Source organism: Bombina bombina, chromosome 7, assembly GCF_027579735.1.
Source record: "Bombina bombina isolate aBomBom1 chromosome 7, aBomBom1.pri, whole genome shotgun sequence".
In the NCBI taxonomy this organism is placed as follows: Eukaryota; Metazoa; Chordata; class Amphibia; order Anura; family Bombinatoridae; genus Bombina; species Bombina bombina.
Genome location: NC_069505.1, coordinates 452,427,520 through 452,454,483, shown reverse-complemented (window position 1 = coordinate 452,454,483; position 26,964 = coordinate 452,427,520). Strand labels below are relative to the sequence as shown.

The 26,964-nt window shown below is 41.3% G+C and overlaps 1 protein-coding gene across 1 annotated transcript in view; it reads right to left on the bottom strand.

Moving 5' to 3' along the window:
* The window catches only part of LOC128666697 (gastrula zinc finger protein XlCGF7.1-like), a 79,713-nt gene that overhangs the window by 35,732 nt on the left and 17,017 nt on the right, over positions 1-26,964 (bottom strand). Inside the window, exons 4-5 of the mRNA XM_053721437.1 lie at positions 22,595-22,744; positions 19,722-19,829 (exon numbers count right to left, since the gene is read on the bottom strand). Coding sequence (XP_053577412.1) covers positions 19,722-19,829; positions 22,595-22,640 — 154 coding nt within the window. The 5' untranslated portion in view covers positions 22,641-22,744. The remainder of the gene's footprint in view (positions 1-19,721; positions 19,830-22,594; positions 22,745-26,964) is intronic.

The following is a 26,964-nucleotide window of genomic DNA, read 5'->3' as shown; positions in this document are numbered from 1 at the left end:
TTAGTATAGTCATAATGGACCGTAGTTATTATATGGAAGAAGCTAACAGAACACTATCAGATACTAACACCTATCAAATCCTCAAAGATAATCCCAAAAATAAATTCACCAATGAACTAAATGAGATATTATTGCATGCTATGGACAGGGAGATAATTTCCAAAGATGAATACTCATTTCTATATAAAACAGAATCAAAAACACCAATATTTTATTTTCTCCCCCAAGGTCCACAAAAATCCAGAAAAACCTGCTGTGACACAGCCCTTTCGTGGCTCTCTTCCTACCTGTCAAACCGTACCTTTAGTGTAGCCTTCTCTGGGGCCTCCTCTGCCCCGTCACCACTTTCTGTCAGAGTACCGCAAGGCTCTGCCCTCGGTCCCCTTCTCTTCTCAATACACACGTCATCACTAGGTTCCCTAATAAAGTCCCATGGTTTCCAATATCATTTGTATGCCGATGACACCCAAATCTACTTCTCTGCACCAGACCTATCTCCTTCCTTGCTAACCCGTGTCACTAACTGTCTTTCTCACATCTCTTCCTGGATGTCCTCTCACTACCTCAAGCTAAATCTCTCCAAAACTGAGCTCCTCATTTTCCCCCCTTCTTCAAAAATCTCCACCCCCAATCTCTCTATAACTGTCGACAACTCCATCATTACCCCTACCCCGCATGCCCAATGTCTCAGGGTCACATTTGACTCAGATCTTTCACTCCTCACATTCAGTCCTTGGCTAAAGCCTGCCGCTTCCACCTTAAAAATATCTCTAAAATTAGACACTTCCTTACACAAGACACAACTAAGATTTTAATCCACTCTCTCATTCTTTCCCGCCTCGATTACTGCAACTCTGTCCTCTCTGGCTCCCCACCTGCCGCCTAGCTCCTTTACAATCCATAATGAATGCCTCTGCCAGACTCATCTTCCTTACATGTCGCTTTTCATCTGCTGTTCCTCTCTGCCAATCCCTTCACTGGCTTCCTCTTGCCTCTAGGATCAAACACAAAATTCTCACTCTGACATACAAAGCCCTCAACTGCACTGCTCCCCCCTATATCTCAGACCTTGTCTCCAGATACTCTCCCATCCCCTTCGCTCTGCTCATGACCTCCTACTCTCCTACTCTCTGGTCACCTCATCGCACTCCCGTTTACAGGACTTCTCCAGACTGGCTCCCATCTTGTGGAACTCTCTGCCTCGCACCATAAGACTCTCCCCTAGTTTTGAAAGCTTCAAGCGCTCCCTAAAGACTGTATTGTTCAGGGATGCATACAACCTATGCTAACCTTACTTTATACCAGTTCCACTCCTCCATTGAACCCCCTTAGCATGTAAGCCTTAGAGTCCAGCTGTTTGTAGATCACCTTCTTAAGAGCTGACTACAACAGTGCAACTCTTGGCAGGGCCCTCTACCCATTTGATCCCTATAATTGTTTGGTTGTACTCCCCCTTTGTTTATAGTGCCGCGGAATCTGTTGGCGCTCTACAAATAACTAATAATAATAATAACCTCCAGGTAGACCCATTTTTAGTGGGATAGACCCTCTAACATGTAACCTATCAGCATTTATAGATTATTTACTACAACCATATGCACAAACTGCTAATTCTTACCTTAGGGACACAAAACATGTCTTAAACATTCTTAGTGACACCAAATGGGAAGCAGGTTATTCGTGGGTCACAATGGATGTGACTTTGCTTTATTCCATTATAGATCATCAAAAAGGCATAGAAGCTATAAAATGGAAGTTAGAACAATATCCAGATCTGGCAATTCCACTTTTGGAATTTATTGTTTCATTAATAGCATTTATATTAAAACATAATTTCTTCTGGTTCAATGGAAACCAGTATTTACAAGTCTGTGGAACCGCCATGGGCACCAGGTTCGCCCCAAGTTCTGCGAATATCTATATGGACCACTTTGAACACACTTATGTATAGTCCAGGGACGCATTTCTATTCTATTCTATTCTATGTATCTGGAACGGAAGTGATGACACTTTAAATTACTTTATTTCTCATCTAAACAGTAATAATATGAATATAAAACTCACACCAGAAATAGGTAAGACAGAAATTACTTTCCTTGATCTCTCTATTTCCATAATAGAAGGTAATATACACACAAAAAATGTTTTCAAAAAATGTGACATGAACACATATATAAGGAAAGATAGTGAACATCACCCCACTTGACTAAAGGCCATTTCAAAGGGACAATTCCTGCGAATCAGGAGAAATTGTTATAGAATGGAATATTTTAATGTACAATCTAAAACTATTAAACAAAGATTTGAACAGAAGGGCTATGAAAGTAGAACTTTAGAACAAGACAGAATTGAGGTAAGAGATAAAGATAGAAATTCCTTAATAACCCTTAACACCAAGAATAATTCTCCAACTTTTCCCAGATTCATCACCACCTTTAATTGTGGTCACAAACGAATTAAACACATTATAGGCCAACATTGGCACATTCTAAAGAACAATGAGGTTTTCAATACCATAATCCCCAAAAAACCACAGATAACATTTAGAAAAGGCACTAATTTCAAGCAAAGACTGGCACCCTCCCTAATTAAAGGCATGAATTCACCAAAACCCATTCAAATTTCAAATTTAACAGGTTTTTATACCTATGGACATTGCAAAGCATGCAATAATATAAAAAGAACACATAAAACATTTACCTCGACCATAACAGGAAAAACCCATCAAACAAAAGATTTCATCAGTTGTAAAACTAAGAATGTAATTTATCTACTACAATACAATTGTAAGATCCAATATTTAGGTCAAACCTCATGATCTGTGAAAACCAGAATATTAGAACATTTAAATAAAATTGAAAAAGAGGAAGATGACCATGGAGTCCCCTTGCATTGCAATAATTGTCCCCTATATGATAAAAATAATCTACTTTGGATTGGCATTGAAAAAGTTTCCCTACATTGGAGAGGGGGCAAGATGGTAAAGGAGCTAGATAGGAGGGAACTTTGGTGGATACATACCATGAAAACATATGGACACTATTGACTAAATAAAGACATCAGAGTAGCAGCATTCATTTAGAAAGAACCTCTGACTTATGGCCACTCATGACACTTACAATATTCACACAAATGGAACCACATTTTTCTCACATAAAAAAACTGTACTAATAATGACACAATGACACTCCTTCTGGATGTTTTCAAAACTTAATTTAATGAACATTTGTCACTAAACCACAATGTACATAACGAATATATATACACAAAAAAGGGGTATCTCTTCAATACAACACTTAATATATTAGAAACACAAATGAATAAAATCATATTCACGAAAACACTAATACACATCTATTATGGATTTTTTTCTACACACACATCATTTTATTATTTCATTCTTTAATTTGAATTATTTCTAATGAAAAAGCACGAAAATAAACACACTCACATAAGTTTGTCTTAAGATAATTAGGGAACAGTATAAGTACATTAAAAAATGGGTTTATATTATTAAATAAAATAAATGGGTTTAAAAAATGGACCTTAAAAAAAGATAAAAAAAAAAAATGGGTTTATAATAATGTTACAACATAAGCGTTACACACTTCAATCTCTGTACTAGCCATAATTACTATGACAAAAGATACAATTATTAACATAAAAGACAGTAATTTTTCCTATCAAAATTTATTACAATTGATCCGTACAAATTTTGTATATTCTAGAACTATTTTCACTGGATAAGAGACAAAAACAGGACAATATAACATTGGACATTTGGAACTATGTAAATAATGAAAAAACACACTAGTGAAGTCATCATTGATTCAGACGCAACACGTGATTTCGGGATAACAACGGACCTGACTTGGAACTACATCTCACGACGACTTGAAAGGGAACTTTCTACCCGATCATTTTGATTGGTTGGGAGGTTAAGGAAACATAATCAAGTTTATACTCATCCAATCGTAACAATAGTTTACAATTTTAAGACAGAGGTATTTCGCCATCATTTGAATTGGATTTATAGTGCTAACATTGGTAAAATTATATAATTGGCTGGAAATAAACTAGTAGATGTTTGGCATTTTAACTCTGTTAGACTAATTCCCGAAAAAACGGAAGTGGAACATCAATTATTTGTATATAAAGCACCTGAGCAATTTCAAAGGCAGCACTTTTCAACTTTTATATTACTGCTCTTGAAAAAGACGAGATTCTCGTTGAAACGGGTAGAGCTATTTTATATTTTGTCTATACAGACTTGTTTTAATAAATGTTTGTTTTTTATAAAAAATATCTGTTGCTGCCAAACAACTGTTGCAACCACATCGTGAGGAGCCGGTTTCCGATTATTTCGGAATGCGTATATTGCACATTATTCACTTTCTTTGAGTAAAGCATATACCAGTGAAAGTTTCATTATTTTTAGTCACACCTACACCAGGAGAAAACAGACCGAAGTTACATCTCACATTGAAAATCTTTTATAACAACTGATGAAGTTGGAATTTTTCGGAGCAAGTATATTGCACTCATTATTTGGTGTTTATTTTTACACACACAAAAGTGAAGTTTTCCTTTTCTTAGCTCAATCTGAAGTCCTGGTTAATAGAAGAAAAACAAAAGAAAACTCTAGGACCTGCGCTTCTACTTCCAAAATCCACACATTTCTTAGCAGTCCCTAGGGAGAGACTGAGAGAAGGCAGCGGTCCATCTATAGGGGAGTACTGTTTTTTTTTCACTTCTGTACAGCTATTATTGTAAGATCTATAATATTCTGTATTGAGTTAGCTTTATCACGAAGGAATTCAGACAGACTTTGTCTTAATTTGTTGTGTATTTGGGGAAGCGCAGGGGGCAGAGGGCTTCTTCCACTTCCCTATCTTTTTGGTTGAGGAGCATTATCGGTTTGGCCTTTGAGACAGTGGGATATAAGCCTCCTCAGAGGATTACGGCTTACTCAACTAGTGCTGTGGCCTCTTCTTGGGCCGTTATGAATGAGGCTTCTATGGAGCAGATTTGTAAGGCGGGTACTTCTTCCTCCTTACATACTTTTGCTAAATTTAAAAAATTTGATGTTTTTGCTTTGGCGGAAGCAGCTTTTGGGAGAAAGGTTCTGCAGGCTGTGGTGCCCTCAATTTAGGGTCTGCCTCCTTTTACTCTCCCGTTTTTTTTCCATTCAGTGTCCTCTAGAGCTTGGGTATTTGTTTACCACAAGAAATGAATGAAGCAGTGCACTCTCCTCCAATTAAGATGGAAAACATAAATTATGCTTACCTGATAATTTCATTTCCATCTGTGGGAGGAGAGTCCGGTGGGCGGACCTATATTTATTTTTATTCTTCTGGCACCATTTATACCATGATATTTCTCCTACTGTTCCTTGTTCCCTTGGAAGAATGACTGGGGGATGAGGGGAGAGGGGGAGGTATTTAAGCCTTTGGCTGCGGTGTCTTTGTCTCCTCCTGGTGGCCAGGTTCTTAATTCCCACAAGTAATGAATGAAGCCGTGGACTCTCCTCCCACAGATGGAAATTAAATTATCAGGTAAGCATAATTTATATTATCACATGATCAAGTTTTTAAATCACATGATCGAGTTTTTAAATCACATGATCTGGTTTTTAAAACTTTACCATAAAACAGTTTCTGTATTTCCCAGACAGACAATAGCACTAAATTCACGCACATTCTCCTCCTTTTCCCTCTCATATTTTTTTTTTATCATGACCCTCTATACTCTAGTATAAAAATACAAGATGAGCTAAACAAGGGTTAAATCATTTTGTTATCTGCGCTTATAGACCAGACAGTAAACTACATGAGAGAGCAGTAAGTAACTGTGTGCACAGCCCCAGCACTTATAAACGAGACAGTAAACTACATGAGAGAGCAGTAAGTAACTGTGTGCACAGCCCCAGCACTTATAAACCAGACAGTAAACTGCATGAGAGCAGTAAGTAACTGTGTGTACAGCCCCAGCACTTATAAACCAGACAGTAAATACATGAGAGAGCAGTAAAAAACTGTGTGCACAGCCCCAGCACTTCTAAACCAGACAGTAAACTACATAAGAGAGCAGTAAGTAACTGTGTGCACAGCCCCAGCACTTATAAACCAGACAGTAAACTACATGAGAGAGCAGTAACTGTGTGCACAGCCCCAGCACTTATAAACCAGACAGTAAACTACATGAGAGCAGTAACTGTGTGCACAGCCCCAGCACTTATAAACCAGACAGTAAACTACATAAGAGAGCAGTAAGTAACTGTGTGCACGGCCCCAGCACTTATAAACCAGACAGTAAACTACACGAGAGAGCAGTAAGTAACTGTGTGTACAGCCCCAGCACTTATAAACCACACAGTAAACTACATGAGAGAGCAGTAACTGTGTGCACAGCCCCAGCACTTATAAACCAGACAGTAAACTACCTGAGAGCAGTAAGTAACTGTGTGCACAGCCCCAGCACTTATAAACCAGACAGTAAACTACATGAGAGAGCAGTAACTGTGTGCACAGCCCCAGCACTTATAAACCAGACAGTAAACTACATGAGAGAGCAGTAACTGTGTGCACAGCCCCAGCACTTATAAACCAGACAGTAAACTACCTGAGAGCAGTAAGTAACTGTGTGCACAGCCCCAGCACTTATAAACCAGACAGTAAACTACATGAGAGAGCAGTAACTGTGTGCACAGCCCCAGCACTTATAAACCAGACAGTAAACTACATGAGAGCAGTAAGTAACTGTGTGCACAGCCCCAGCACTTATAAACCAGACAGTAAACTACATGAGAGAGCAGTAAGTAACTGTGTGCACAGCCCCAGCACTTCTAAACCAGACAGTAAATACATGAGAGAGCAGTAAAAAACTGTGTGCACAGCCCCAGCACTTCTAAACCAGACAGTAAACTACATAAGAGAGCAGTAAGTAACTGTGTGCACAGCCCCAGCACTTATAAACCAGACAGTAAACTACCTGAGAGCAGTAAGTAACTGTGTGCACAGCCCCAGCACTTATAAACCAGACAGTAAACTACATGAGAGAGCAGTAACTGTGTGCACATCCCCAGCACTTATAAACCAGACAGTAAACTACATGAGAGCAGTAAGTAACTGTGTGCACAGCCCCAGCACTTATAAACCAGACAGTAAACTACATGAGAGCAGTAAGTAACTGTGTGCACAGCCCCAGCACTTATAAACCAGACAGTAAACTACATGAGAGCAGTAAGTAACTGTGTGCACAGCCCCAGCACTCATAAACCAGACAGTAAACTACATGAGAGAGCAGTAAGTAAATGTGTGCACAGCCCCAGCACTCATAAACCACACAGTAAACTACATGAGAGAGCAGTAAGTAACGGTGTGCACAGCCCCAGCACTCATAAACCACACAGTAAACTACATGAGAGAGCAGTAATGTGCACAGCCCCAGCACTTATAAACCAGACAGTAAACTACATGAGAGCAGTAACTGTGTGCACAGCCCCAGCACTTATAAACCAGACAGTACACTACATGAGAGCAGTAAGTAACTGTGTGCACAGCCCCAGCACTTATAAATCAGACAGTAAACTACATGAGAGAGCAGTAAGTAACTGTGTGCACAGCCCCAGCACTTATAAACCAGACCCCCAGCACTTATAAACCAGACAGTAAACTACATGAGAGAGCAGTAAGTAACTGTGTGCACAGCCCCAGCACTTATAAACCAGACAGTAAACTACATGAGAGAGCAGTAAGTAACTGTGCACAGCCCCAGCACTTATAAACTAGACAGTAAACTACATGAGAGCAGTAAGTAACTGTGTGCACAGCCCCAGCGCTTATAAACCAGACAGTAAACTACATGAGAGAGCAGTAACTGTGTACACAGACCCAGCACTTATAAACCAGACAGTAAACGACATGAGAGAGCAGTAAGTAACTGTGTGCACAGCCCCAGCACTTATAAACCAGACAGTAAACTACATGATAGCAGTAAGTAACTGTGTGCAAAGCCCCAGCACTTATAAACCAGACAGTAAACTACATGAGAGAGCAGTAAGTAACTGTGTGCACAGCCCCAGCACTTATAAACCAGACAGTAAACTACATGAGAGAGCAGTAAGTAACTGTGCGCACAGCCCCAGCACTTATAAACCAGACAGTAAACTACATGAGAGCAGTAAGTAACTGTGCGCACAGCCCCAGCACTTATAAACCAGACAGTAAACTACATGAGAGCAGTAACTGTGTGCACAGCCCCAGCACTTATAAACCAGACAGTAAACTACACGAGAGAGCAGTAAGTAACTGTGTGTACAGCCCCAGCACTTATAAACCACACAGTAAACTACATGAGAGAGCAGTAAGTAACTGTGCGCACAGCCCCAGCACTTATAAACCAGACAGTAAACTACATGAGAGAGCAGTAAGTAACTGTGCGCACAGCCCCAGCACTTATAAACCAGATAGTAAACTACATGAGAGCAGTAAGTAATTGTGTGCACAGCCCCAGCACTAATAAACCAGACAGTAAACTACATGAGAGCAGTAAGTAACTGTGTGCACAGCCCCAGCAATTATAAGCTAGACAGTAAACTACATGAGAGCAGTAAGTAACTGTGTGCACAGCCCCAATACTTATAAACCAGACAGTAAACTACATGAGAGCAGTAAGTAACTGTGTGCACAGCCCCAGCACTTATAAACCAGACAGTAAACTACATGAGAGCAGTAAGTAACTGTGTGCACAGCCCCAGCACTTATAAACCAGACAGTAAACTACATGAGAGCAGTAAGTAACTGCGTGCAAAGCCCAAGCACTTATAAACCAGACAGTAAACTACATGAGAGCAGTAAGTAACTGTGTGCACAGCCCCAGCACTTATAAACGAGACAGTAAACTACACGAGAGAGCAGTAAGTAACTGTGTGCACAGCCACAGCACTTATAAACCAGTTAGTAAACTACATGAGAGAGCAGTAAGTAACTGTGTGCACAGCCCCAGCACTTATAAACCAGACAGTAAACTACATGAGAGCAGTAAGTAACTGCGTGCACAGCCCAAGCACTTATAAACCAGACAGTAAACTACATGAGAGCAGTAAGTAACTGTGTGCACAGCCCCAGCACTTATAAACCAGTCTGTAAACTACATGAGAGAGCAGTAAGTAACTGTGTGCACAGTTACAGCACTTATAAACCAGACAGTAAACTATACGAGAGAGCAGTAAGTAACTGTGTGCACAGCCCAAGCACTTATAAACCTCTAGTAAACTACATGAGAGAGCAGTAAGTAACTGTGTGCCCAGCCCCAGCACTTATAAACCAGACAGTAAACTACACGAGAGAGCAGTAAGTAACTGTGTGCACAGCCCCAGCACTTATAAACCAGTCAGTAAACTACATGAGAGAGCAGTAAGTAACTGTGTGCACAGCCCCAGCACTTATAAACCAGACAGTAAACTACATGAGAGCAGTAAGTAACTGTGTGCACAGCCCCAGCACTTATAAACCATATAGTAAACTACACGAGAGAGCACAGCCCCAGCACTTATAAACCAGACAGTAAACTACATGAGAGAGCAGTAAGTAACTGTGTGCACAGCCCCAGCACTTATAAACCAGACAGTAAACTACTTGAGAGCAGTAAGTAACTGTGTGCACAGCCCCAGCACTTATAAACCAGTCAGTAAACTACATGAGAGAGCAGTAAGTAACTGTGTGCACAGCCCCAGCACTTATAAACCAGACAGTAAACTACATGAGAGAGCAGTAAGTAACTGTGCGCACAGCCCCAGCACTTATAAACCAGTCAGTAAACTACATGAGAGCAGTAACTGTGTGCACAGCCCCAGCACTTATAAACTAGACAGTAAACTACATGAGAGCAGTAAGTAACTGTGTGCACAGCCCCAATACTTATAAACCAGACAGTAAACTACATGAGAGCAGTAAGTAACTGTGTGCACAGCCCCAGCACTTATAAACCAAACAGTAAACTACATGAGAGCAGTAAGTAACTGTGTGCACAGCCCCAGCACTTATAAACCAGACAGTAAACTACATGAGAGTAGTAAGTAACTGTGTGCACAGCCCCAGCACTTATAAACCAGACAGTAAACTACACGAGAGCATTAACTGTGTGCACAGCCCCAGCACTTATAAACCAGACAGTAAACTACATGAGAGCAGTAAGTAACTGTGTGCACAGCCCCAGCACTTATAAACCAGACAGTAAACTACATGAGAGTAGTAAGTAACTGTGTGCACAGCCCCAGCACTTATAAACCAAACAGTAAACTACATGAGAGCAGTAAGTAACTGTGTGCACAGCCCCAGCAATTATAAGCTAGACAGTAAACTACATGAGAGCAGTAAGTAACTGTGTGCACAGCCCCAATACTTATAAACCAGACAGTAAACTACATGAGAGCAGTAAGTAACTGTGTGCACAGCCCCAGCACTTATAAACCAGACAGTAAACTACATGAGAGCAGTAAGTAACTGTGTGCACAGCCCCAGCACTTATAAACCAGACAGTAAACTACATGAGAGCAGTAAGTAACTGCGTGCAAAGCCCAAGCACTTATAAACCAGACAGTAAACTACATGAGAGCAGTAAGTAACTGTGTGCACAGCCCCAGCACTTATAAACCAGACAGTAAACTACACGAGAGAGCAGTAAGTAACTGTGTGCACAGCCACAGCACTTATAAACCAGTTAGTAAACTACATGAGAGAGCAGTAAGTAACTGTGTGCACAGCCCCAGCACTTATAAACCAGACAGTAAACTACATGAGAGCAGTAAGTAACTGCGTGCACAGCCCAAGCACTTATAAACCAGACAGTAAACTACATGAGAGCAGTAAGTAACTGTGTGCACAGCCCCAGCACTTATAAACCAGTCTGTAAACTACATGAGAGAGCAGTAAGTAACTGTGTGCACAGTTACAGCACTTATAAACCAGACAGTAAACTACACGAGAGAGCAGTAAGTAACTGTGTGCACAGCCCAAGCACTTATAAACCTCTAGTAAACTACATGAGAGAGCAGTAAGTAACTGTGTGCCCAGCCCCAGCACTTATAAACCAGACAGTAAACTACACGAGAGAGCAGTAAGTAACTGTGTGCACAGCCCCAGCACTTATAAACCAGTCAGTAAACTACATGAGAGAGCAGTAAGTAACTGTGTGCACAGCCCCAGCACTTATAAACCAGACAGTAAACTACATGAGAGCAGTAAGTAACTGTGTGCACAGCCCCAGCACTTATAAACCATATAGTAAACTACACGAGAGAGCACAGCCCCAGCACTTATAAACCAGACAGTAAACTACATGAGAGAGCAGTAAGTAACTGTGTGCACAGCCCCAGCACTTATAAACCAGACAGTAAACTACTTGAGAGCAGTAAGTAACTGTGTGCACAGCCCCAGCACTTATAAACCAGTCAGTAAACTACATGAGAGAGCAGTAAGTAACTGTGTGCACAGCCCCAGCACTTATAAACCAGACAGTAAACTACATGAGAGAGCAGTAAGTAACTGTGCGCACAGCCCCAGCACTTATAAACCAGTCAGTAAACTACATGAGAGCAGTAACTGTGTGCACAGCCCCAGCACTTATAAACTAGACAGTAAACTACATGAAAGCAGTAAGTAACTGTGTGCACAGCCCCAATACTTATAAACCAGACAGTAAACTACATGAGAGCAGTAAGTAACTGTGTGCACAGCCCCAGCACTTATAAACCAAACAGTAAACTACATGAGAGCAGTAAGTAACTGTGTGCACAGCCCCAGCACTTATAAACCAGACAGTAAACTACATGAGAGTAGTAAGTAACTGTGTGCACAGCCCCAGCACTTATAAACCAGACAGTAAACTACACGAGAGCATTAACTGTGTGCACAGCCCCAGCACTTATAAACCAGACAGTAAACTACATGAGAGCAGTAAGTAACTGTGTGCACAGCCCCAGCACTTATAAACCAGACAGTAAACTACATGAGAGTAGTAAGTAACTGTGTGCACAGCCCCAGCACTAATAAACCAGACAGTAAACTACTTGAGAGCAGTAAGTAACTGTGTGCACAGCCCAAGCACTTATAAACCTCTAGTAAACTACATGAGAGAGCAGTAAGTAACTGTGTGCCCAGCCCCAGCACTAATAAACCAGACAGTAAACTACATGAGAGAGCAGTAAGTAACTGTGTGCACAGCCCCAGCACTAATAAACCAGACAGTAAACTACATGAGAGAGCAGTAAGTAACTGTGTGCACAGCCCCAATGCTTATAAACCAGACAGTAAACTACTTGAGAGCAGTAAGTAACTGTGTGCACAGCCCCAGCACTTATAAACCAGACAGTAAACTACATGAGAGACCAGTAAGTAACTGTGTGCACAGCCTTAGCACTTATAAACCAGACAGTAAACTACATGAGAGCAGTAAGTAACTGTGTGCACAGCCCCAGCACTTATAAACCAGACAGTAAACTACCTGAGAGCAGTAATTAACTGTGTGCACAGCCCCAGCACTTATAAACCAGACAGTAAACTACACAAGAGCAGTAAGTAACTGTGTGCACAGCCGCAGCACTTATAAACCAGACAGTAAACTACACTAGAGCAGTAACTGTGTGCACAGCCCCAGCGCTTATAAACCAGACAGTAAACTACATGAGAGCAGTAAGTAACTGTGTGAACAGCCCCAGCACTTATAAACCAGACAGTAAACTACATGAGAGAGCAGTAACTGTGCGCACAGCCCCAGCACTTATAAACCAGACAATAAACTACATGAGAGCAGTAAGTAACTGTGTGCACAGCCCCAGCAATTATAAACCAGACAGTAAACTACATGAGAGAGCAGTAAGTAACTGTGTGCACAGCCCCAGCACTTATAAACCAGACAGTAAACTACATGAGAGCAGTAAGTAAGTGTGCACAGCCCCAGCAATTATAAACCAGACAGTAAACTACATGAGAGCAGTAAGTAACTGTGTGCACAGCCCCAGCACTTATAAACCAGACAGTAAACTACATGAGAGCAGTAAGTAACTGTGTGCACAGCCCCAGTACTTATAAACCAGACAGTAAACTACATGAGAGAGCAGTAAGTAACTGTGTGCACAGCCCCAGCACTTATAAACCAGACAGTAAACTACATGAGAGTAGTAAGTAACTGTGTGCACAGCCCCAGCACTTATAAACCAGACAGTAAACTACATGAGAGTAGTAAGTAACTGTGTGCACAGCCCCAGCACTTATAAACCAGACAGTAAACTACACGAGAGCAGTAACTGTGTGCACAGCCCCAGCGCTTATAAACCAGACAGTAAACTACATGAGAGCAGTAAGTAACTGTGTGCACAGCCCCAGCACTTATAAACCAGACAGTAAACTACATGAGAGAGCAGTAAGTAACTGTGTGCACAGCCCCAGCACTTATAAACCAGACAGTAAACTACACGAGAGAGCAGTAAGTAACTGTGTGCACAGCCCCAGCACTTAGAAACCAGACAGTAAACTACATGAGAGAGCAGTAAGTAACTGTGCGCACAGCCCCAGCACTTATAAACCAGACAGTAAACTACATGAGAGAGCAGTAAGTAACTGTGCGCACAGCCCCAGCACTTATAAACCAGACAGTAAACTACAAGAGAGCAGTAAGTAATTGTGCGCACAGCCCCAATACTTATAAACCAGACAGTAAACTACATGAGAGCAGTAAGTAACTGTGTGCACAGCCCAAGCACTAATAAACCAGACAGTAAACTACATGAGAGCAGTAAGTAACTGTGTGCACAGCTTCAGCACTTATAAACCAGACAGTAAACTACATGAGAGAGCAGTAAGTAACTGTGTGCACAGCCCCAGCACTTATAAACCAGACAGTAAACTACATGAGAGAGCAGTAACTGTGTGCAGAGCCCCAGCACTTATAAACCAGACAGTAAACTACATGAGGGAGCAGTAAGTAACTGTGTGCACAGCCCCAGCACTTATAAACCAGACAGTAAACTACATGAGAGAGCAGTAAGTAACTGTGTGCACAGCCCCAGCACTTATAAACCATACAGTAAACTACATGAGAGCAGTAAGTAACTGTGTGCACAGCCCCAGCACTTATAAACCAGACAGTAAACTACATGAGAGAGCAGTAACTGTGTGCACAGCCCCAGCACTTATAAACCAGACAGTAAACTACATTAGAGCAGTAAGTAACTGTGTACACAGCCCCAGCACTTATAAACCAGACAGTAAACTACATGAGAGAGCAGTAAGTAACTGTGTGCACAGCCCCAGCACTTATAAACCAGACAGTAAACTACATGAGAGAGCAGTAACTGTGTGCACAGACCCAGCACTTATATACCAGACAGTAAACTACATGAGAGAGCACTAAGTAACTGTGTGCACAGCCCCAGCACTTATAAACCAGACAGAAAACTACACGAGAGAGCAGTAAGTAACTGTGTGCACAGCCCCAGCACTTATAAACCAGACAGTAAACTACATGAGAGAGCAGTAAGTAACTGTGTGCACAGCCCCAGCACTTATAAACCATATAGTAAACTACATGAGAGAGCAGTAAGTAACTGAGTGCACAGCCCCAGCACTTATAAACCAGACAGTAAACTACATGAGAGAGCAGTAAGTAACTGTGTGCACAGCCCCAGCACTTATAAACCAGACAGTAAACTACATGAGAGAGCAGTAAGTAACTGTGTGCACAGCCCCAGCACTTATAAACCAGACAGTAAACTACATGAGAGCAGTAAGTAAGTGTGCACAGCCCCAGCAATTATAAACCAGACAGTAAACTACATGAGAGCAGTAAGTAACTGTGTGCACAGCCCCAGCACTTATAAACCAGACAGTAAACTACATGAGAGCAGTAAGTAACTGTGTGCACAGCCCCAGTACGTATAAACCAGACAGTAAACTACATGAGAGAGCAGTAAGTAACTGTGTGCACAGCCCCAGCACTTATAAACCAGACAGTAAACTACATGAGAGTAGTAAGTAACTGTGTGCACAGCCCCAGCACTTATAAACCAGACATTAAACTACATGAGAGAGCAGTAAGTAACTGTGTGCACAGCCCCAGCACTTATAAACCAGACAGTAAACTACACGAGAGAGCAGTAAGTAACTGTGTGCACAGCCCCAGCACTTAGAAACCAGACAGTAAACTACATGAGAGCAGTAAGTAACTGTGCGCACAGCACCAGCACTTATAAACCAGACAGTAAACTACATGAGAGAGCAGTAAGTAACTGTGCGCACAGCCCCAGCACTTATAAACCAGACAGTAAACTACAAGAGAGCAGTAAGTAATTGTGCGCACAGCCCCAACACTAATAAACTAGACAGTAAACAACATGAGAGCAGTAAGTAACTGTGTGCACAGCCCCAGCACTTATAAACCAGACAGTAAACTACATGAGAGCAGTAAGTAACTGTGTGCACAGCTTCAGCACTTATAAACCAGACAGTAAACTACATGAGAGAGCAGTAAGTAACTGTGTGCACAGCCCCAGCACTTATAAACCAGACAGTAAACTACATGAGAGAGCAGTAACTGTGTGCAGAGCCCCAGCACTTATAAACCAGACAGTAAACTACATGAGGGAGCAGTAAGTAACTGTGTGCACAGCCCCAGCACTTATAAACCAGACAGTAAACTACATGAGAGAGCAGTAAGTAACTGTGTGCACAGCCCCAGCACTTATAAACCATACAGTAAACTACATGAGAGCAGTGAGTAACTGTGTGCACAGCCCCAGCACTTATAAACCAGACAGTAAACTACATGAGAGAGCAGTAACTGTGTGCACAGCCCCAGCACTTATAAACCAGACAGTAAACTACATTAGAGCAGTAAGTAACTGTGTACACAGCCCCAGCACTTATAAACCAGACAGTAAACTACATGAGAGAGCAGTAAGTAACTGTGTGCACAGCCCCAGCACTTATAAACCAGACAGTAAACTACATGAGAGAGCAGTAACTGTGTGCACAGACCCAGCACTTATATACCAGACAGTAAACTACATGAGAGAGCACTAAGTAACTGTGTGCACAGCCCCAGCACTTATAAACCAGACAGAAAACTACACGAGAGAGCAGTAAGTAACTGTGTGCACAGCCCCAGCACTTATAAACCAGACAGTAAACTACATGAGAGAGCAGTAAGTAACTGTGTGCACAGCCCCAGCACTTATAAACCATATAGTAAACTACATGAGAGAGCAGTAAGTAACTGAGTGCACAGCCCCAGCACTTATAAACCAGACAGTAAACTACATGAGAGAGCAGTAAGTAACTGTGTGCACAGCCCCAGCACTTATAAACCAGACAGTAAACTACATGAGAGAGCAGTAAGTAACTGTGTGCACAGCCCCAGCACTTATAAACCAGACAGTAAACTACATGAGAGCAGTAAGTAAGTGTGCACAGCCCCAGCAATTATAAACCAGACAGTAAACTACATGAGAGCAGTAAGTAACTGTGTGCACAGCCCCAGCACTTATAAACCAGACAGTAAACTACATGAGAGCAGTAAGTAACTGTGTGCACAGCCCCAGTACTTATAAACCAGACAGTAAACTACATGAGAGAGCAGTAAGTAACTGTGTGCACAGCCCCAGCACTTATAAACCAGACAGTAAACTACATGAGAGTAGTAAGTAACTGTGTGCACAGCCCCAGCACTTATAAACCAGACAGTAAACTACATGAGAGAGCAGTAAGTAACTGTGTGCACAGCCCCAGCACTTATAAACCAGACAGTAAACTACACGAGAGAGCAGTAAGTAACTGTGTGCACAGCCCCAGCACTTAGAAACCAGACAGTAAACTACATGAGAGCAGTAAGTAACTGTGCGCACAGCCCCAGCACTTATAAACCAGACAGTAAACTACATGAGAGAGCAGTAAGTAACTGTGCGCACAGCCCCAGCACTTATAAACCAGACAGTAAACTACAAGAGAGCAGTAAGTAATTGTGCGCACAGCCCCAACACTAATAAACTAGACAGTAAACAACATGAGAGCAGTAAGTAACTGTGTGCACAGCCCCAGCACTTATAAACCAGACAGTAAACTACATGAGAGCAGTAAGTAACTGTGTGCACAGCTTCAGCACTTATAAACCAGACAGTAAACTACATGAGAGAGCAGTAAGTAACTGTGTGCACAGCCCCAGCACTTATAAACCAGACAGTAAACTACATGAGAGAGCAGTAAGTAACTGTGTGCAGAGCCCCAGCACTTATAAACCAGACAGTAAACTACATGAGGGAGCAGTAAGTAACTGTGTGCACAGCCCCAGCACTTATAAACCAGACAGTAAACTACATGAGAGAGCAGTAAGTAACTGTGTGCACAGCCCCAGCACTTATAAACCATACAGTAAACTACATGAGAGCAGTAAGTAACTGTGTGCACAGCCCCAGCACTTATAAACCAGACAGTAAACTACATGAGAGAGCAGTAACTGTGTGCACAGCCCCAGCACTTATAAACCAGACAGTAAACTACATTAGAGCAGTAAGTAACTGTGTACACAGCCCCAGCACTTATAAACCAGACAGTAAACTACATGAGAGAGCAGTAAGTAACTGTGTGCACAGCCCCAGCACTTATAAACCAGACACTAAACTACATGAGAGAGCAGTAACTGTGTGCACAGACCCAGCACTTATATACCAGACAGTAAACTACATGAGAGAGCACTAAGTAACTGTGTGCACAGCCCCAGCACTTATAAACCAGACAGAAAACTACACGAGAGAGCAGTAAGTAACTGTGTGCACAGCCCCAGCACTTATAAACCATATAGTAAACTACATGAGAGAGCAGTAAGTAACTGAGTGCACAGCCCCAGCACTTATAAACCAGACAGTAAACTACATGAGAGAGCAGTAAGTAACTGTGTGAACAGCCCCAGCACTTATAAACCAGACAGTAAACTACATGAGAGAGCAGTAAGTAACTGTGTGCACAGCCCCAGCACTTATAAACCAGACAGTAAACTACATGAGAGAGCAGTAAGTAACTGTGTGCACAGCCCCAGCACTTATAAACCATATAGTAAACTACACGAGAGAGCAGTAAGTAACTGTGTGCACAGCCCCAGCACTTATAAACCAGACAGTAAACTACATGAGAGAGCAGTAAGTAACTGTGTGCACAGCCCCAGCACTTATAAACCAGACAGTAAACTACACGAGAGAGCAGTAAGTAACTGAGTGCACAGCCCCAGCACTTATAAACCAGACAGTAAACTACACGAGAGAGCAGTAAGTAACTGTGTGCTCAGCCCCAGCACTTATAAACCAGACAGTAAACTACATGAGAGAGCAGTAACTGTGCGCACAGCCCCAGCACTTATAAACCAGACAGTAAACTACATGAGAAAGCAGTAAGTAATTGTGTGCACAGCCCCAGCACTTATAAACCAGACAGTAAACTACAGGAGAGAGCAGTAAGTAACTGTGTGCACAGCCCCAGCACTTATAAACCAGACAGAAAACTACACGAGAGAGCAGTAAGTAACTGTGTGCACAGCCCCAGCACTTATAAACCAGACAGTAAACTACATGAGAGAGCAGTAAGTAACTGTGTGCACAGCCCCAGCACTTATAAACCATATAGTAAACTACATGAGAGAGCAGTAAGTAACTGTGTGCACAGCCCCAGCACTTATACACCAGACAGTAAACTACATGAGAAAAGTAAGTAACAATGTGCACAGCCCCAGCACTTATAAACCAGACAGTAAACTACACGAAAGAGCAGTAAGTAACTGAGTGCACAGCCCCAGCACTTATAAACCAGACAGTAAACTACATGAGAGAGCAGTAACTGTGCGCACAGCCCCAGCACTTATAAACCAGACAGTAAACTACATGAGAAAGCAGTAAGTAACTGTGTGCACAGCCCCAGCACTTATAAACCAGACAGTAAACTACATGAGAGAGCAGTAAGTAACTGTGTGCACAGCCCCAGCACTTATAAACAGACAGTAAACTACATGAGAGAGCAGTAAATAACTGTGTGCGCAGCCCCAGCACTTATAAACCAGACAGTAAACTACATGAGAGCAGTAAGTAACTGTGTGCACAGCCCCAGCGCTTATAAACCAGACCTTAAACTACATGAGAGCAGTAAGTAACTGTGTGCACAGCCCCAGCACCTATAAACCAGACAGTAAAATACATGAGAACAATATAAGTAACTGTGTGCACAGCCCCAGCACTTATAAACCAGACAGTAAACTACATGAGAGCAGTAAGTAACTGTGTGCACAGCCCCAGCACTTATAAAGCAGACAGTAAACTACATGAGAGAGCAGTAACTGTGTGCACAGCCCCAGCACTTATAAACCAGACAGTAAACTACATGAGAGAGCAGTAAGTAACTGTGTGCTCAGCCCCAGCACTTATAAACCAGACAGTAAACTACATGAGAGCAGTAAGTAACTGTGTGCACAGCCCCAGCGCTTATAAACCAGACCTTAAACTACATGAGAGCAGTAAGTAACTGTGTGCACAGCCCCAGCACCTATAAACCAGACAGTAAAATACATGAGAGAGCAGTAAGTAACTGTGTGCACAGCCCCAGCACTTATAAACCAGAATGTAAACTACATGAGAGCAGTAAGTAACTGTGTGCACAGCCCTGGTAGACTCCCATATTACTACTCACCAGCAGGGAGGGACCAATGTTTTTCAGTCTGATGACGATTCACGTCGCATTTCTCATCCTCTTCCTTCACATGTAATAACCCAGTGCCTGTGTTTTCCTCTAGACGCCCTGTAATTACAGCAGGAAGTTACCTGATAGTACAGAGTACAGGGTGTAACATAAACTTATATAACAGAAGTCTGTACATTTAATAGCCCAGTGCCGGGTTTTCCTCTAGACGCCCTGTAATTACAGCAGGAAGTTACCTGATAGTACACAGTACAGGGTGTAACATAAACTTATATAACAGTCTGTACATTTAATAGCCCAGTGCTGGGTTTTCCTCTAGACACCCTGTAATTACAGCAGGAAGTTACCTGATAGTTCACAGTACAGGGTGTAACATAAACTTATATAACAGAAGTCTGTACATAGCCCAGTGCCGGGTTTTCCACTAGACGCCCTGTAATTACAGCAGGAAGTTACCTGATAGTACACAGTACAGGGTGTAACATAAACTTATATAACAGAAGTCTGTACATTTAATAGCCCATTGCCGGGTTTTCCTCTAGACGCCCTGTAATTACAGCAGGAAGTTACCTGATAGTACACAGTACAGGGTGTAACATAAACTTATATAACAGTCTGTACATTTCATAGCCCAGTGCCGGGTTTTCCTCTAGACGCCCTGTAATTACAGCAGGAAGTTACCCGATAGTACACAGTACAGGGTGTAACATAAACTTATATAACAGTTTGTACATTTATTAGCCCAGTGCCGGGTTTTCCTCTAGACGCACTGTAATTACAGCAGGAAGTTACCTGATAGTACACAGTACAGGGTGTAACATAAACTTATATAACAGTCTGTACATTTAATATCCCAGTGCCGGGTTTTCCTCTAGACACCCTGTAGTTACAGCAGGAAGTTACCTGATAGTACACAGTACAGGGTGTAACATAAACTTATATAATAGAAGTCTGTACATTTAATAGCCCAGTGCCGGGTTTTCCACTAGACGCCCTGTAATTACAGCAGGAAGTTACCTGATAGTACACAGTACAGGGTGTAACATAAACTTATATAACAGAAGTCTGTACATTTAATAGCCCAGTGCCGGGTTTTCCTATAGACACCCTGTAATTACAGCAGGAAGTTACCTGATAGTACACAGTACAGGGTGTAACATAAACTTATATAACAGAAGTCTGTACATTTAATAGCCCATTGCCGGGTTTTCCTCTAGACACCCTGTAATTACAGCAGGAAGTTACCTGATAGTACACAGTACAGGTTGTAACATAAACTTATATAACAGTCTGTACATTTAATAGCCCAGTGCCAGGTTTTCCTCTAGACGCCCTGTAATTACAGCAGGAAGTTACCTGATAGTACACAGTACAGGGTGTAACATAAACTTATATAACAGAAGTCTGTACATTTAATAGCCCAGTGCCGGGTTTTCCACTAGACGCCCTGTAATTACAGCAGGAAGTTACCTGATAGTACACAGTACAGGGTGTAACATAAACTTATATAACAGAAGTCTGTACATTTAATAGCCCAGTGCCGGGTTTTCCACTAGACGCCCTGTAATTGCAGCAGGAAGTTACCTGATAGTGCACAGTACAGGGTGTAACATAAACTTATATAACAGTCTGTACATTTAATAGCCCAGTGCCGGGTTTTCCTCTAGACACCCTGTAATTACAGCAGGAAGTTACCTGATAGTACACAGTACAGGGTGTAACATAAACTTATATAACAGAAGTCTGTACATTTAATAGCCCATTGCCGGGTTTTCCTCTAGACGCCCTGTAATTACAGCAGGAAGTTACCTGATAGTACACAGTACAGGGTGTAACATAAACTTATATAACAGTCTGTACATTTCATAGCCCAGTGCCGGGTTTTCCTCTAGACGCCCTGTAATTACAGCAGGAAGTTACCCGATAGTACACAGTACAGGGTGTAACATAAACTTATATAACAGTTTGTACATTTATTAGCCCAGTGCCGGGTTTTCCTCTAGACGCACTGTAATTACAGCAGGAAGTTACCTGATAGAACACAGTACAGGGTGTAACATAAACTTATATAACAGAAGTCTGTACATTTAATATCCCAGTGCAGGGTTTTCCTCTAGTTGCCCTGTAATTACAACAGGAAGTTACCTGATAGTACACAGTACAGGGTGTAACATAAACTTATATAACAGAAGTCTGCACATTTAATAGCCCAGTGCCGGGTTTTCCTCTAGACACCCTGTAATTACATCAGGAAGTTACCTGATAGTACACAGTACAGGGTGTAACATAAACTTATATAACAGTTTGTACATTTATTAGCCCAGTGCCGGGTTTTCCTCTAGACGCACTGTAATTACAGCAGGAAGTTACCTGATAGAACACAGTACAGGGTGTAACATAAACTTATATAACAGAAGTCTGTACATTTAATATCCCAGTGCAGGGTTTTCCTCTAGTTGCCCTGTAATTACAACAGGAAGTTACCTGATAGTACACAGTACAGGGTGTAACATAAACTTATATAACCGAAGTCTGTACATTTAATAACCCAGTGCCGGGATTTCCTCTAGACACCCTGTAATTACAGCAGGAAGTTACCTGATAGTACAGTACAGGGTGCAACATAAACTTATAGAACACTCTGTACATTTAATAGCCCAGTGCCGGGTTTTCCTCTAGACGTATAACAGAAGCACTTATTGGTAGGTGCATTATGAGCACTGTGCATGAAGTTTGTCTACCAATCACTGATCATATGAACACAGAGATTTTAATACTGGACGGGAACACACAGTGTTTTTTGTTACAGTAAATATTATCCCCTTCTGATGACAAAACCAGGTGACATGTGACGTCCTGCTTACCTCTGTCTGCATCAGGAAGCTCTGAGGTTTGGTTCTTGTCAGACATTGTCTTGTTCAGCAACTGAATGTGTCAGATATTCTTAGAATGTTTCTCCTTCACGTACAATAAACGTCACTGCATTTGTCAGTAATCTTCACAGTGACAGCAGCCTAAACACAGAGAGAGATATTGAGAGAGAGAGAGAGAGAGAGACAGAGGGGGGGGGGGGTGTCTCATGTACAGATCATTATCATAGGGGGAAATATTGTGAATGATATGTGACCAATGCCCTTATCTGAGCATCATAAACAGATCAGGATTAATAAATCGCTGTCGGCTAGATTACGAGTTTTGGGTTATGAGGGCTGCGGTGCTAACTTGCACGTTATTGTCACTGTGCACTTCCCTACAGCGCTGGTATTACGAGTTTTCATGAACCTGGCGTTAACAGGCAAGAAGTGAGCATAGAGCAAAATTGTGCTCCATACCGCACTCCAATACCAGCGCTGCTTAAGTCAGCGGTGAGCTGGTTATACGTGCTCGTGCACGATTTCCCCATAGACATCAATGGGGAGAGCCGGCTGAAAAAAAGCCTAACACCTGCAAAAAAGCAGCGTAAAGCTCCGTAACGCAGCCCCATTGATTCCTATGGGGAAAGAAAATTTATGTTTACACCTAACACCCTAACATGAACCCCGAGTCTAAACACCCCTAATCTTACACTTGTTAACCCCTAATCTGCCGCACCCGACATCGCCGACACCTACATTATACTTATTAACCTAATCTGCCGCCCCCAACGTCACCGCCACTATACTAAATTTATTAACCCTTAAACATAAGTCTAACCCTAACACCCACTAACTTAAATATAATTAAAATAAATCTAAATAAAACCTACTATTAATAACTAAATAATTCCTATTTAAAACTAAATACTTACCTGTAAAATAAACCCTAAGCTAGCTACAATATAACTAATAGTTACATTGTAGCTAGCTTAGGGTTTACTTTTATTTTACAGCTAAGTTTGTATTTATTTTAACTAGGTAGAATAGTTATTAAATAGTTATTAACTATTTACTAACTACCTAGTTAAAATAAATACAAATTTACTTGTAAAATAAAACCTAACCTGAGTTACACTAACACCTGACATTACACTAAAATTAAATAAATTAACTAAATTAAATACAATTACCTAAATTACAAAAACAAACACTAAATTACACAGAATAAAAAACAAATTACAAGATATTTAAACTAATTACACCTAATCTAATAGCCCTATCAAAATAAAAAAAGTCCCCCCAAAATACAAAAAAACCCTAGCCTAAACTAAACTACCAATAGGGCCTTTTGCGAGGCATTGCCCCAAAGAAATCAGCTCTTTTACCTGTAAAAAAAATGCAAACAACCCCTCAACAGTAAAACCCACCGGCACCCACACAACCAACCCCCCAAATAAAACCCTAACTAAAAAAACCTAAGTTCCCCATTGCCCTGAAAAGGGCATTTGGATGGGCAGTGCCCTTAAAATGGCATTTAGCTCTTTTGCAGCCCAAAGCCCTAACCTAAAGATAAAACCCACCCAATAAACCCTTTAAAAAAACCTAACACTAACCCCGAAGATCCACTTACAGTTTCGAAGACTGGACATCCATTGTCAATGAAGCCGGGAGAAGTCTTCAACGAAGCGGCAAGAAGTCCTCTACGAAGTCGGGAGAAATCTTCATCCAAGCCGGCAGAAGTGGTCCTCCAGACGGCATCTTCTATCTTCATCCATCCGGCGCGGAGCAGCTCCATCTTCAAGACATCCGGCGCGGAGCATCCTCTTCTTATGACGACTCCCGGCGAATGAAGGTTCCTTTAAGTTACGTCATCAAAGATGGCGTCCCTTAGATTCCAATTGGCTGATAGAATCCTATCAGCCAATCGGAATTAAGGTTGAAAAAATTCTATTAGCTGATGCAATCAGCCAATAGAATGCAAGCTCAATCCTATTGGCTGATTGGATCAGCCAATAGATTTTAAGTTCAATCCTATTGGCTGATTGCATCAGCCAATAGGATTTTTTCAACCTTAATTCCGATTGGCTGATAGAATTCTATCAGCCAATCGGAATCTAAGGGACGCCATCTTGGATGACGTCACTTAAAGGAACCTTCATTCGTCTGGAGTCGTCGTAAGAAGAGGATGCTCCGCACTGGATGTCTTGAAGTTTGAGGTGCTCTGCGCTGGATGGATGAAGATAGAAGATGCCGTCTGGATGAAGACTTCTGCCCGTCTGGAGGACCACTTCTCTTGGCTTGGATGAAGACTTCTCCCGGCTTCGTTGAGGACTTCTTATCGCTTCATTGAGGACTTGTCCCGGCTTCGTTGACGATGGATGTCCGGTCTTCAAAACTGTAAGTGGATCTTCAGGGGTTAGTGTTAGGTTTTTAAAGGGTTTATTGGGTGGGTTTTCTATTTAGCTTAGGGCTTTGGGCTGCAAAAGAGCTAAATGCCCTTTTAAGGACAATGCCCATCCAAATGCCCTTTTCAGGGCAATGGGGAGCTTAGGTTTTTTAGTTAGGGTTTTATTTGTGGGGTTGGTTGTGTGGGTAGTGGGTTTTACTGTTGAGCGGTTGTTTGTATTTTTATTACAGGTAAAAGAGCTGATTTCTTTGGGGCAATGCCCCGCAATAGGCCCTTTTAAGGGCTATTGGTAGTTTAGTTTAGGCTAGGGTTTTTTTTTATTTTGGGGGGCTTTTTTTATTTTGATAAGGCTAATAGATTAGGTGTAATTAGTTTAAATATATTTGTTTTTTAATTTGTGTAATTTAGTGTTTTGTTTTTTGTAATTTAGGTAATTGTATTTAATTTATGTAATTTATTTAATTGTAGTGTAAGGTTAGGTGTTAGTGTAACTAAGGTTAGGTTTTATTTTACAGGTAAATTTGTATTTATTTTAGCTAGGTAGTTAGTAAATAGTTAATAACTATTTAATAACTATTGTACCTAGTTAATGTAAATACAAACTTGCCTGTAAAATAAAAATAAAACCTAAGCTAGATACAATGTAACTATTAGTTATATTGTAGCTAGCTTAGGGTTTATTTTACAGGTAAGTATTTGGTTTTAAATAGGAATTATTTAGTTATTAATAGTAGGTTTTATAAAGATTTATTTTAATTATATTTAAGTTAGGGGGTGTTAGGGTTAGACAGGTTTAGGGGTTAATAAATATAGTATAGTGGCGGCGACGTTGGGGGCGGCAGATTAGGGGTTAATAAATGTAGGTAGGTTGCGGCGATGTTAAGGGCGGCAGATTAGGGGTTAATAATATTTAACTAGTGTTTGCGAGGCAGGAGTGCAGCGGTTTAGGGGTTAATATGTTTATTCTAGTGGCGGCGATGTCCGGAGCGGCAGATTAGGGGTTAATATGTGTAAGATTAGGGGTTAATAATATTTAACTAGTGTTTGCGAGGCGGGAGTGCAGCGGTTTAGGGGTTAATATGTTTATTCTTCCTATTTTGTTAATGTTGGAGATTTTTTTGTAATCCATTGTTATAGTTTTATGAAAATTGATACTCTTGAGACAACACACCTTGGAAACACCTAGAAAATGAATGTTGGTGGGATTCGAAAGACACGCTGAGCCGTGTGAACATGAAGAGGTTGAACATTACTTTAGCTCTTGTTAAGCAAAGACAACAAAATTCATATAGAAAACTGATGTGTTCTCCCATACTGTAATATTTTCTACCTAAAAATTCATGCTCTACATTTTAAGCTATAGATAAATTAGTTGTTCCATTGATGTGAAAATATATGCTGTAATCTGTTTATCCATAATAAAAAGATTTAAACATAATATGTTTATTCTAGTGGCGGCGATGTCAGGAGCTAATAATTTTATTTTACTGTGAGCGATACGGGAGGGCCTCGGTTTAGGGGTTAATAGGTAGTTTATTGGTGTTAGTGTACTTTTTAGCACTTTAGTTATGAGTTTTATGTTACGGCGTTGTAACATAAAACTCATGACTACTGACTTTAGAATGCGTTACGAATCTTGGCGGTATAGGGTGTACCGCTCACTTTTTGGACTCCCAGGCAGACTTTTAATACCGGCGCAAAGGAAGTCCCATTGAAAAAAGACTTTACGCAAATTGCGTAAGTTAATTTGCGTTAAGGCCAAAAAAGTGTGCGGTGCCCCTAAACCTGCAAGACTCGTAATACCAGCGGCAGTGAAAAAGCAGCGTTATGAGGCTTAACGCTGCTTTTTCACTCATACCGCAAAATTCGTAATCTAGCCCTGTGTTTGGTCACAAAGGGATTAAAGCAAATAATTTATCCAACAGAAAACAGTGATTTTTAAAAAATAAAATAATACAGAAATAAACTGATC